At 39.7% G+C, this 13,707-nt stretch overlaps 1 protein-coding gene across 1 annotated transcript in view; it reads right to left on the bottom strand.

The window, feature by feature from the left end:
- Window positions 1–6,608: 6,608 nt before the first annotated feature.
- Window positions 6,609–13,707, bottom strand: part of ralgapa1 (Ral GTPase activating protein catalytic subunit alpha 1) — a 48,356-nt gene continuing 41,257 nt past the window's right edge. The window contains exons 41-45 of the mRNA XM_030391856.1: window positions 12,880–13,003; window positions 11,384–11,539; window positions 8,889–9,047; window positions 6,818–7,001; window positions 6,609–6,622 (exon numbers count right to left, since the gene is read on the bottom strand). Of these exons, the coding sequence (XP_030247716.1) occupies window positions 6,609–6,622; window positions 6,818–7,001; window positions 8,889–9,047; window positions 11,384–11,539; window positions 12,880–13,003 (637 nt within the window). The remainder of the gene's footprint in view (window positions 6,623–6,817; window positions 7,002–8,888; window positions 9,048–11,383; window positions 11,540–12,879; window positions 13,004–13,707) is intronic.

Below are 13,707 nucleotides of genomic sequence, written 5' to 3'. Positions count from 1 at the left end.
TATATATATATATATATATATATATATATATATATATATATATAATTATATATATATATATAATTATATATATAATTATAATTATATATATATAATTATATATATATATAATTATGTATATATTCTTTTTTTAAATGACGAGATTTCAATGTACCCTCATTGCTGATATCATAATTGTACAATTCCCATCAAATGCAGCAGGATGCACTGTGAGGACAGGCAGCAGAGCAGCTTTTTTTTTGATGGGTATAGTGCAGCTCAGGGAAGGTTAAGGATAACATGACCCCATTTCAGTATCAGCAATAGCAAAATGTCTTCAATTTGTAAGGTTTTGCCCTCACCTTTCTACCACGGTGAGGAACACACACTCCTTGTCACACATGGCAGATTCTTGCCTTGCTGGGACAATAGGCTCTATTGTGGGAGCTGGCAAAGAGAGGGCAGGCAGGCCGCTAGGCGTTTGGCTGCTCTTGGTGAATGTGTGTGTGTGGATATGGGGGATAATAGCGCTACATGCCCAGAGCTGCCATCATTTCACTGGGAACAGAGTGTGAAAGAGAGGGAAAGGCAGTGACACACACACGCACAGAAAACACACACACAAACACGGCATCGCTATCACACTGAGCCATATGCTGACCCCAGCCTCAGTGCAGCTATCTCTGCCAATCAACTACTAGAGGGGATGTCCCACACACACACACACACACACACACACACACACACACACACACACACACACACACACAAACACACACACACACACCTAATCCTGACAGTGTATTATACACACGCAACATAAACACCATGAAATACACATGTGTAAATGGAGTGATCATATATACATTTGAAAATTCATGCACACAGACACACATTCACACTTGCTGGAACTTGAGTGTGCGTGTGTTTGTGTGTGTATGTAGCAGCTTAGTGTCTCTCCAACATTGTTCCCCCGAACCACAATCACCCAGGAGCAGATGGAGGACGGCCACAGCTTTCTCTTTCTCACACACACACACACACACACACACACATTAACCTCCAACTAACATGCACACCCTCACATGGACCAACACCTAACAAATACAAATGTCACACACACACACATCAGATGATAGAGCAGCTGTAGGAGATCTAGCGAGGTGAATTTCGGCCAAGTAGACAAGTCCACATTAGTGGCTCTGCTCAAAGGACTCAGGGATACAAAAGTGATTTAACTTTTAACGCGTGGTATAAAACCTCTGTTGCTATTGGTCCCTTAATCAAAACAACGAAAACAAAACATGTAGTTTGATGATTTTTGAAGTAGTGTGGGATCATCAGAACGGTTTACTTCATTGCTAAACAACCACCATAACCAATGAAAATCTGATGTGACTCAGGCAGAAACGTTCATTTACGTAATCCTTCCTCCTTCCTTCCTCTCTGGCCTATCTAAAGGTCTGTGTTCTACTGAGTGCCATTCTAGGTAGAATTTTTTGTGGGCCTGATGCTTACTTAATGAATTAAAAATGTGCAATGATCAGGCTATTATGTTATCAACTGTGCTTTGAAATTCCACATTTCAAATGAAAGCTAGTATTATTCTCTACCTTACGACTGCTATGAAATGCCCAAACCCAACAATGTTTAACGCCATCTCTCACTACTTCTTTACTTCCTGATTTCCATTCTGAGGCACTCATAATGCGCATGTAAATCTTTCAAAATGTCTCACAAATTAGGCTACAGTTGCTATTAGTTTTTTTTTTTTTTTTTCGTACGGTAAAACAAACAAATATGAAAGTGTTTCAGCAGTTTGTTCTATTTGAGGTATTAAGTTGGAATTGAACTTTTCCTGATATCATTCGCACACAGCGGTAGCAGCTTAAGGAGTAGTGACCTCAAAATATCATTCAGCGGTTTGTTTCTTACTTTAACCTGGTCTAATCTATGGGTTCAGAGGGAATCATTCCAGTGTGGAGAGGAATCCATTTTTCTCTGCATTGACCAAAAATGTGCTGGTGTGTGTGCGAGTCATCAGAGCGTAGAGAAGGTTAAAAACTACTGTGTGCTGCATTTCACTGTGACATGTGAATATAGTGAAAGATGTTTGGGGGGGTGCAGTATGTGTGTGTATGCATTGTGGAGTCTTGGATTGCATTTCTTGCTGCAATGAGCTGATATGTGAGATAGAGCTGTACTTACATACAGCTGCCCCAGCAGCCTGGCAGTCTGTGTGTGTGTGTGTGTGTGTGCTGTTGGATGGCTCTAGTCATGGTGCATGAAAGATCAGAGAGAGAGAGAAGGCAGATGGACCGCCCTGAGGGCCAGGAGAAACAGAGAGACAGACAGAGAGGGAGAGACAGAAAAAGAAAGAAGAGAAAAATGCCAGTTAACCACTGACACGGTTAGCCCTGCCAGCCTTCTTCCCATCTCTCTTCCCCCATTTGCTTCTGTGTCAGTCCCTCCGTGAGGATACTTGATGTTAGAATGCTGCACTGAAACACAGATGACACACAGCTTCATGAGGCACTTCAGGGGCACACAAGGGCATCTAACCCTCACGTGGAGTTGTGCACAAGTCTCCAAGAGTGTCTTGTCTAAAGTTAGGGCTGTGCTAAATCTCTTTGTGAGCTCATCAAATACAGCCATGAGATAGTATGTATGACTGTATGATTCCAGTGAATAATTTCCCCGACAGGACAATATAATAATTGAAAACATTTCATATCAAATTGTTTGATTTTGTTTTTTAACTATGAACTGAACTTAACAGCAAAGTGCAGAAGTTTGCAAAAGAAAGCGATTGTAACCTAGGTAACAATCTCACAAAGTCCAGCGTAATAGTTATCTGCAAGTGTACAAAAATGGAAATCGGGTTAAAAAGAATTAACAGATAATAATCATGTACAGATAAATGTCAAAGTTATGAAGTTATTTTTTCCAAGCTATTTTGAGTTTAACTCACATTATCATACACATTCTACAAGAAGAAAGAATGATTTACATATTCCTTCCTGTAGGACCTCTGTTGCTAAATTCTCATTTGTCTATCAAGGTGCAGTGCTGTGGAATGATATAAAACATTTTTTAGAATCTAGTTTCTCTATAAATACATTTAAAACCAAGTTCAAACAATACCTACAGACCTAGTCACATATTTACATCATTGGGTTTTAATTGAAATGAATCTGCAATTTTATGGATATTTTCTGTTTGTTGTTTATTGTGTTTTTGTTTGTTTGTTTTCCCCTTTTTTCTTTTTCTTTTCTTGTTTTAGTTTTGCTTTTATTTGTTTTAGTGATTTTGTATTGAGGGGGAGGATCTTATATAAGCCCTTTGGGTTTCTTTTCCTCTCCTGCACAATTATTTGTCTTTGTATTATTAAACAGAATTCTTGTTTTATCATTGTGCATATAAATAAAAAAATAAATAAAAATGAAGCATCAAACTATCAGATACAGCCCTGGTAAAAGCGTTTTGCATTATATCTACCTATAAGGTTCCACCTCTATCACTGCTCCTATAGACTACAAGGCACTCTTAAAAGTATCTTACAAGTATATATTAGGAGTTGTAAGGTACACTTACAACGATCAGACAATGAGAATTGGCTGATAAGAAGTGAGAGTAAAAAACAAAATTCAGAAAAACTGAATTGCATTTTTAAAAAGAAGAAAATGAGGAAAAACACCAATATGACAGAAATAGGAGAAACAGATGCACAGAGATTAGGAAGTTAAGAGAAACGAGAGGGAAAACAGACACAGAATTAGAGAAATGATGATAAGAGTTATACAAGACAGCAGAAGAAAAAAAATGAAGGCACAACAAGAAGATGAGACAAAGATACTGAACTGAGAGAGACAAGAAGTAGAAGAGGACAGAAAGGAGGAGCGACAGAAGTAGAGGGCAGAGCAGTGAGGGAGAAGCAGAGAGACAGAAGAGGAGAGGAGAGAGGTGTGTGTAGCAGAGAGATGGGGAGTCAATAATGACTGATTACTGTAATTCAGCCTGTCAGAGACATCGACCTGCTGTTACCACCAATCAATACACACCAGGACACTCGAAGACACACACAAACACCTCAGACCGAGCATGTGCCTCACATGTGTGTCATCAAGCAAGTGTACATCACCACACACACAGTACATAAATACACACACAACTTCACAAAAATGTAGGAAAAAACACACAACTGTAAAGATGGCTACATGTCTGCACACTCACATGGGATTACCAGAGTCACACAACGAGCACACACACACACACACACACACACACACACACACACACACACACACACACACACACACACACACACAATGGCGTCAGGGGGATGTTGGGTACAAGCTACAGTCCCACACTGGGCCTGACAATCACAAAGTCTCTGCCGTGCTGTGTGGATGAGGCAGAGCAAAATGGCTTCTTGAACCCTCCCCTCCTTCCCCCACTCTGTCCGCTCTCTTTCCACCTTCTTGGCCAGCGAACACTCACATTATCTCTCTTAAAAGAGAAGGGGGGGGGGGGAGAAGATGGGGGAAAGAGGGATAGAAAGACAATGGTTGAAAGAAAGAGAACAGAGAGATGAAGGACATGAGGCAAGTGGAGGATGAAGAGAGAGAAGGAAGAAGGGACGAGGGACAAAGGGACAAAACAGGACAAAGAGAGGGCAGAGGACGGAGACAAGATATCAAGAGCAGAATTGAGATAAGATACAGGGGAAATAACGATAGAAAAAGGAGGGTGTTGGTTTAATAGAACATGGCTCTGTTCTGAATCTGAACCAAAGATTGGGTGAGAAAACATGGGGATTATATTAAATCAATAGAATACACATTTTTTGCCAGTACCAGCAGAGTGGGATGTTTTTACTTAAGTCAGTGTTGTTGTAGGTTTACTATCAATTATGGATTGTACACCTACCAATTGTATACCTGTATATGCAGTGTGTCACCTTCAGTTAGTCTAGGGTATTTTCATCAGGGTTCGTACACTTTTTTCAAGGTCAAATTCAAGCACTTTTCAAGCACTTTTCAAGCACTTTTAAGGGTCATTTTTAAGATTTTCCAGCACCTTATTGCTGGGGTGAAATACGCATCTAAGGGAATATATATACTTGTGATTTTTTTTCTTCACTTTTTATCACAGTTATGTACATTGTATCATGCTGTAAACATCTAAAATTATATTTTATAATAGCAGAAACTTCAGAAATTAATCATCCAGTCTGATCCCAATTTTGTGAAAGACACAGATTCATAATGTCAAGCACTTTCAAGCACTTAAACTAAAATCCAAGCACTTTTCAGACCTTGAAAACACAACATTTAAATTCAAGCACTTTCAAGGATTTCAAGCACCCGTACGAACCCTGTTTCATTGTCACCGTGTGGCTCCCTGTTGCAGCTTCCACCGAAATCTTGAAAAGGCCTAAGCATGTTTTGAAAAGATCTTGATCTTCAACATGCAATGCATAAAAGACTTCCCTCAGAGCGTTATGGTCGTCGTATGTCACTGGCATCCATAAATCTTTGTCAACAGCTGTCACATGGGCTGTAGGATGAGCTTGCAGTAGCTAATTATCCCATGAGACAAACAGACAGACAAGGTGAAAACAATAACAGCTACGCTAAAGTGGAATGATTCCAACAAGGTTACAGTGATCTGCCACCTGATCATGATGCTATGGCACCAACAAACACTCAACAAGAACTCAAAACTGCCTCTGTGGTAGTTCCTGGTACAAAGGGTGTCTCCTTTGAAAATGACACACACAAACACAGAGTCACAAGGTAACAGCTGTCACTGGTAACAATACCCTGTTTAAAATCAAAACAACACAAACAAACAAACCCTATGCATATGTCCTACATGATTCCAGGTTCCAGGTGACTTGGCTGCTATAATAACTTGACCTTTATATGCTCAAGAGGACGATACCATGTCCTGTGCTGAAGCAATGCTTCTTTATTTTACGATGAATTCATACGATTAACAATCATAAACCTTGTTTAATCGCAATCCAGATTGATGGAATTTACCAGAATATAAGGGGCAGGAATAAAGGAAAAGAAGAAAAGAACAGACAGACAAGCAGGCAGACAGGAAGACGGCATGATTAGGGGATCAAATTGCTTTAAGTGCCGCTTAGAAGAAATTCCAATGATGAGTCAGAAGCTCAGCTCGCCTCAACAGGGGACACTGTCACCTCACAATGGTGGTCGTGTGTTCCTCTGAGGAGCTTGTGTCCATGTGAGTGTAATCATCTGTCTGCATTTGTTAGAATGAAGAGTGTGTATGAGTGTGGACACATGGCTGTAAGTGAGTGTGCATGACTGTGTGTGAGAGCAGAGAGCAGAGCCGCTCGTTTAGAAACAGCGCTGGAAAGGAGAGTCATCGATAAGTATCGACCGCCGGGCTTCTTCCAACCAAACTACCATCGCATCGGATCAAGCAGACAGACTGTATACACACCTGTCTGTCCGTTTCTCTTTCTCTCCTGCACACACATAAGCATAGTCACACCGGCTGTGTGTCCAAACTTTGTATGCTTGGCTGTGCACGGTAAACTCGCACACTTGATATATTGCACTTCAGAGCCAACCAAATACAGCTCTATCACACTAGCACTCATACTCTGAAAGCCAAAAAGCACTGGACATTGATTTGCTATTCTTAACACTTGAGCTGAGTGATAAGCTACATTCTTGCTCACACATACAGGTGCAAGATTTCAACAATTGACACAATGGTGCAGATAAATGCCAACAAGTTTGAGAAGCTGAAGAGAAGTGACTATTGAAGGTAGAAGGAAATGGCTCCTGTGACCTACCTTTGAATTTTGATCGCGCTTTTTGCATAGTCTGAGTTGGGTTTTCAAAAGGATACAAGTTCTGGTACAGGGGAATGAGGGATTTTAGAGCTCGACTGGCATTGATAGCCGTGGCTCTGACCATGGTGGGCAAAATCTTCATGTCCACTATGGCACCATCAAACAGTGGACCGAAGAATGGCACCTAAAGAAATAAAGACAAGCAGATAAACAGGCATTTAAGCAGGGAGGAAGAGGTCATCAAGATATTTTAAAACTAACAATGAACTGTCAGCTTATGAAAACCTCAAAGACAAAAATTACTCAATATTCTATGAAACAAAACAATCTCTGGGAGCCAATGGTTTTAGACTGAACCATACACTATTTAATTCAGGCTATGGCTTTCTGATTGAATCCCTTACTTTGCTTGTGGAATCCACCAAAGAGATTAATGTCAGGTCTTATATTGAATTATTTGTATACCAGGTCTCTGAGCCATGCACTCTATGACTGAATACAGTGCTTTCAGGACGACAACACAGGGAATATCTTATCTAACTTGTTTTTGGATTCATGATAATTCAATATTTTTGCTTGTAGAATGAATGACACAGAATACGGTTATGTTATTAGTGCTGCGGTATCTATGTCATACAGAAAAAGCAGCATTTTATTGTGTTAGGTCTTGTTTGAAATAGAATTATGCTATCAGTGCTGTGGAATTAATGTCTGTGTGTTTTAGACTGATACATTAACCAGATACATTAACCAGAGCAGCACGACTCAGAGCAAGACTCTTTCTAGGATTGTTCATCAATATGGGTGCATATCTGTATATTTTGGTAAGACACAATATGACAATTTCATGCCGACCTATGTCAATATTGATAAAACATAAAGGCTCCATCATCGATAGAATACTAGTACTAATATACACGTTTAATAGTGTGACATGATTCAGTCAACTATGTGTCTGGAAACTGCTATATTTGGATGAGTGATCGGTCTCTCGTTTATTGCTTGCAAAAGGCTAAAGGCTAAAGGGTCTTCCGCACCAAGAAAGATAACTATGATGATATGAGCATCCACACTAACGAATGATAATGTTCTGTAAACGGTCGTGCCAAACACACCCTGCACGCTCCAGCTGTGTCAACAGGTTTGGAAAACTGATATTGATGATGTGTTACTGCTGTACGTAGAGACGCACTGTAAAGCAAAAAGAAAGCTTGAAGGATATGGGTGTAGGAATTGGACCACATCAATCAATCATCCTTTCACATGTATCCATAAAGTAAGGACAAAACAAACTTAAGAGAGCCAGTCAGCTTCAAAGACCGGTTGACAGTATGTCTCATGGTGTGGACGGTCATTAATAACTGACTGTTGACCGTATCAACAGGACTTATCTGTCTCATTCGCATTTCATCATTTAAACAATAGAAGGAGTCTACAGCCATGCAAGCAGCTCTATAAGGCTACATTCAGAGACAGTAGCGCTTTAAGATAAAGGTTAATATCATGCTTACAAGTTGATGTTTAGTAGGTATAATGTCTTCCATGTTCACAATCTCAGTGTGTTTTCAGATATTTGGTTATAAACCAAAGAGCAGGAAGAATACATTTGTGACCTGATAATGGCATTAAACTAACACGCGATTACCAATGTTATTACAAGTTAGATGACTGTGTGGATCATATTTCATGAGAATCCATCCTATGGTCATTGTGACATTTAACTGAAGACTATAAATACCACTATCTCGGTTGTACTACAGGAAAAGTGGGAGTCATCCTCTGGGACCATGAATGTTCGCACCCATCTTCACAAGAAGCCATCTAAAGGTTCTGATAAAATCCACAGAATTCAAATCAAATTACACTGATTGGCTAATGATACACTGAGTAATTACACAACAGGCGACAAGTATAATTGTTACCAATTAGCCCAGAGGGGGAGTCAATTGTCGTCCTGGGGTTTTAATGATGAGTTTAAAGAATTTTGAGCAAACAGTGAAATGCAAAGGTATTTATAGCGGCACAAAACACTGATAGCTGTTTGAGCACAACATCGAGAGAAGATTTTTACCTCTGGTTTTTTGAGTATATGGATGGAGTACATGTGGTTCTTCATGGGGTAGATGACGATTAGCACATCTCCAAACTCTGTTGGGATGATCCCTCGACGGTAGTCTCTGGAATGCTCCGACCAAACGATGTGGACCTCATCATTACCCAGGTGTCGAAGCTGGAGGGGGGAGAGAGGGAGGAGTAGGGGTGGACAAGTGGAAAGAGGAAGGAACAGATAAGAGAAGTGAATACTAAAAGTATACTCAAAACAGAACAAACATCTCACATTTTTCTTTACTGCAGCATAAACAACACAACGAGTCTATGCCGGCCACAGCTTTAACACACACACACAAACAAACAAACAAACAAACACATACACACACAGAGGGAAGATGGGTTGTATCCATCATAAGCCCAAGGCTTTTGAGTTGTGTGTGTATAAGCTTTAGGTGGCCCTGGAGGTGATGGAGTGAGTGTGTGAAGATGGAGAGTGGACACAAAGACAGAGTGAAGCTCGCAAAGATGGAGTATGGGCTGGAAGACGGATGGGATCAAGTCTGAAGCTGTGTGATTCTGTATGTGTGCGGTTCACTTACACTCTGTCATTAACCTTGATATCTGCCCACACACACACACACACACACACAAACACACACACACACACACACACACACAAACACACACGTCTCTGTACTTGTATGGGGTGACACCATCATGTTTGGCCTTGGCCCTGAGACAAACACATTACAGATGTTTCCTTTAAAATGTGTGTTTAGCTATAATCAGTTGTGTTTTTTATCCTCTGTCAAGATGTTTAAAGAAGTGTGAAAGCAAGGCCTTGTTATCAGGACGCACAGTAATGAAACCTAATTTTGTTTGTACACACAACACACTCAAATCTCATATAAGCATGAGGTTGAATTAATGAATATGGAGGCCTGTGGGAATTCTGCACAAGTTACCTTATTCATCATGTTTGGAAGTGACTTCACCCACTTGCCAAGATGACACTACTTGAATTTTAAATTTAAATTATGGGTTTAATTAGCCTGATATTTTCTTAACTAGAGATACATTAACTTGATATATTAAGCAGAGTTTGGAAAACACGCGATGAATAGAGATGTTCTTATCAAGTTTTGATTAAAATGAATCTTTCAGAGGCACTTCCCTCCGACAGTGCTTGCAATTCAAAGTGTCAGTAGGACCCACAATGCACAGCTCTGCCATTATCGCATGAGTCTGAGCTGTCTTTTTGGGTGTCAGAAAAATTATGTGGCACAGTATAATAGGGCAAAGTGGAGTGTTGGTGTCTGATGTGTTTCTGACTGAGCCGTATCACTATTTACTTTCAGTGATGAAGATGAGAGTGATGTCATCTCTGATGCTGCAGTCAGTTGGTGTAATGCAGCTTTAATCCTTTTAATCATGTTTCAAGCAGATGTGGTATGAGAGGGAGCAGAACACACAGCAAAGAGTGAGAACTGGACAAAAGCCCTGAAATGGTCCCACTGCAGCCTGTGTGCGTGTGTGTGTGTGTTTGTATAGGTGTGTAAATGAGTGTTTGTGTGCGTGCGTGAGTGTTTGTGTGTGGCAGGAGGATGGATGATAAATGCCTGCCAGTATGAACATGTGTATGTCTGTCAGTTTAACCTCTCTGTGGACACATTTGTCAAGCTGTGAGTGTATGCGTTTGTGAATCGGTGTGTGTTAGCTAACCTGTGCGCGTGTAAGCGCGTGTGTGCTTCTGTGTCCAACATTAACACAAATTTATAGTTGTGTGATTATTTGAGCAGACTGATGTGAATAAAGCCCTCGGCGGATGTGTGTTTGTGTCAAGTTAAACAGGTTTATAGTGTGTGTGAGTGTGTGTGTGTGTGTGTATGCAAGTAAGCGTGTTTGATGGGGCCATCAGCTGATCAGGGAGACGGATGGTGTCGGACCAGGCGCTGATAATCCAATCAGGAGCCTGCAGCGACGTGATAGGCCGAGAAGCAGGAAGTATGATCTGATTAAAGGGACATTATGGCCATGTGCAGAGTGCCCAGTGCCTTGGGGTTGACAGGTGTGCACACACGCACACACACAGAAGTACACACACACAATAAACCTGCCTGCCTAGACATTGATACAAGACTACACCATGCACAAACACAGACATGATTGCTACTAAGAATCACTGGAGACATTGGTGTGCTTTAGAAACACTAATGTCCACAGATTGGTATACAATGTCTTTGCAGCGACCTTCCATTCAAGGCAAAGAATGACATTTGGAGGGAGGAAAGAGGGTGGAATCAAAAGGGAAGGACAGAGATAAGAGGAGTACAAAGGAGTTTTCTCTCCCGCTCTCCTCTCACTGCACATCTCCCCTCATTGAATAAAAGGAGTGAAATTAGAGCATCAACATTAAGTATGCTCATTATCATTTATTTATTCATTCTTTCTCATTCCTATACTGTGTAAAAATCCCAGACAACAGGTAAGACCAGTCAGATAGGCGTGAGTTACCTTCTTAGTGAGGTTGTGGTCCTGGTCATGAGGCATGCGGGTGGAGACATGATAGATGACCTCAGTAGTAGAGGTGGCGTAGTACGGTGTAGTCTGGCCTGTGCTGCGATTCCTCTGGAGACCTCCCATGAAGCCACAGTGAGTAGTGAGGTCCACCTTAGAGATAAAACACACACACTATAACATGCAGGATACACTGAAAATATGATCTCCCTCTCAACGATTTACTATTCAACTAACAATTCAGATATCAGACATCAGATATGGGTCATTCCATACCAACTCACCTACGGACTCCAAGCTGATATCATGAATGTTCTTGGAATAACATTTTTGTGTGTATTCTGAGCCTCACCAATCATTTATTTTTCACTGTATTGTATTGAAATTTTTCCTGAATTATCAAGAGACCATAAGCATGTACTAATTTAAACATTTGCTGCTGAATACTTAGAGTAATCAAATTATTAACTGCAAATCACATTTTTAACCCCAAGAAAGAATTTGTCATTTTCAAAAATTCACATATCCACTAGTTTTCCCTTTCTTGCAACCAAATCATGGTTCTGTGCAATATTAATGTATCAATTTAAATTAATTCAAATTCAATTCTGTCACATTCGGAAATTGTTTGGTTCTGCTGCATAAAAAGACTGAGTGTAGCTTCGAAGTTGAAAACCCCACTTTTCTGGTTATCATGACTGTAGATTTATCACCATAAAATTTGACAAGAAAATCCATGACATGGCCTTGAGAAAGTTCTGGATTTTGGGTGAGTTGGCATGGAATGATGGTAGACAGAATAAATATTCAGATATACAGAGCAGAGGAATATCTTCTACTGCCCACTGCATTATGCTTTTTATTAGTTAAACCATTAATGATATGAAAATAAATCAATTATTTGCTGCAGATCAGATAAGACACAATTCTAAATTTAACCCATTCAATTCAACTGAAAACGCACAGAAACATTGTAAAGATAAAGGTGCAGTTTGGATGTATGAAGAAGACAAACGTCATAACGATTTCTCACTTTGATACAATGCCTTAAAAATATAAATATTTGATAACATTTATATATATATATATATATATATATATATATATATATATATATATATATATATATATATATATATATATATATATATATATATATAAATATATATAAATTTTATTTATCTATTTATTTATTTTTTGAGAAAATAAATAAAACAAGGCCACAACATGGCAAAGAGGAATGACTTTTCTCTTCTGTTGCACGAAAAGGATGAAAGACTGCAGTGAACATTAGATTTTTATTGTTTTTTCTCTTTGGTTTAGGCCTTTAAAAATAATGTGTGTCCAAACTTGTTAGAGTAGTGGAGTAAGACAGTGCTGGTGGTACCGTAGTACAGTTTCTAATAATGAGAAACGATATGAATCAATATGTAAATATTTTGGAAATAAAGATTAAAAAACATTTAAGATGATTTGAATAAAGGTGGTCTTACCTCCCAGCCCAGTCCAGAGACAAAGTCTTCATAAGCTTGGCTGCCTGCTGTGTTGGTTAGTATGGAGTGTTTATCCTCTTGGCCCTCAGCCACATAAAATACTGCTATTTTATGAGTCTCTCGGCTAGAAGACAATGAAGGAAACCAATAATGAGCAGAAACAACAACTACTGAATGACAGATTGTTAAGGAGGTAACATTTATATGTGCAATTTCTACAAGTTTATTACTTTCCCCTTAACTTGTCTGTTTGTTTCAGAGTTTTTCTTCTAGAAAAGCTAGTGGATGGAGTCACGGTGACGTCCCCCAGTTTGTGGACTACCGTCTGACCATATTTGGTCAAGAGGGTGGGGTTGGTCAGGATATTTCAGTATAACCTGATTGGATCTGACTGTGACCAGTAAAAATATTTTTTACTCTATGAGACCATAAATGCATTTACAAAATGAACATCATGTTCTATATTAAATAAGACTGAGACCGTAGCCTCATGAGGAAGCTCTTAACTGATGTAGTAATTCAAGTGTGAAGTAGGGACATTTTCTCATAAGCTTAAATGCAATTGGACATCTATTTGAAACCAGTGGATTCACCCCCTGCTGGCCATTAGAAAGAGTGCAGGTTTAAGGCACTTGGCATTGGCTTCACTTTCCAGACCCAGATGCTCCATCTACTTATCATACAGTCTATGGTCTGAATGAAATGCAGTGCAGCATAACTGTCAATGAATCTCACAGCTCTACAGTATACATGTCTGGGTGTACATTTAAATGAGAGGCACATGCCTCAGCTCTTTAAGACAAAAGCACTGAATGAGAAGAGAGAGTG

Source organism: Sparus aurata, chromosome 16, assembly GCF_900880675.1.
Source record: "Sparus aurata chromosome 16, fSpaAur1.1, whole genome shotgun sequence".
NCBI classification, from domain to species: Eukaryota; Metazoa; Chordata; class Actinopteri; order Spariformes; family Sparidae; genus Sparus; species Sparus aurata.
Note: the sequence above shows the minus strand (reverse complement) of the source record. Positions and strands in the feature narration are given on the sequence as shown.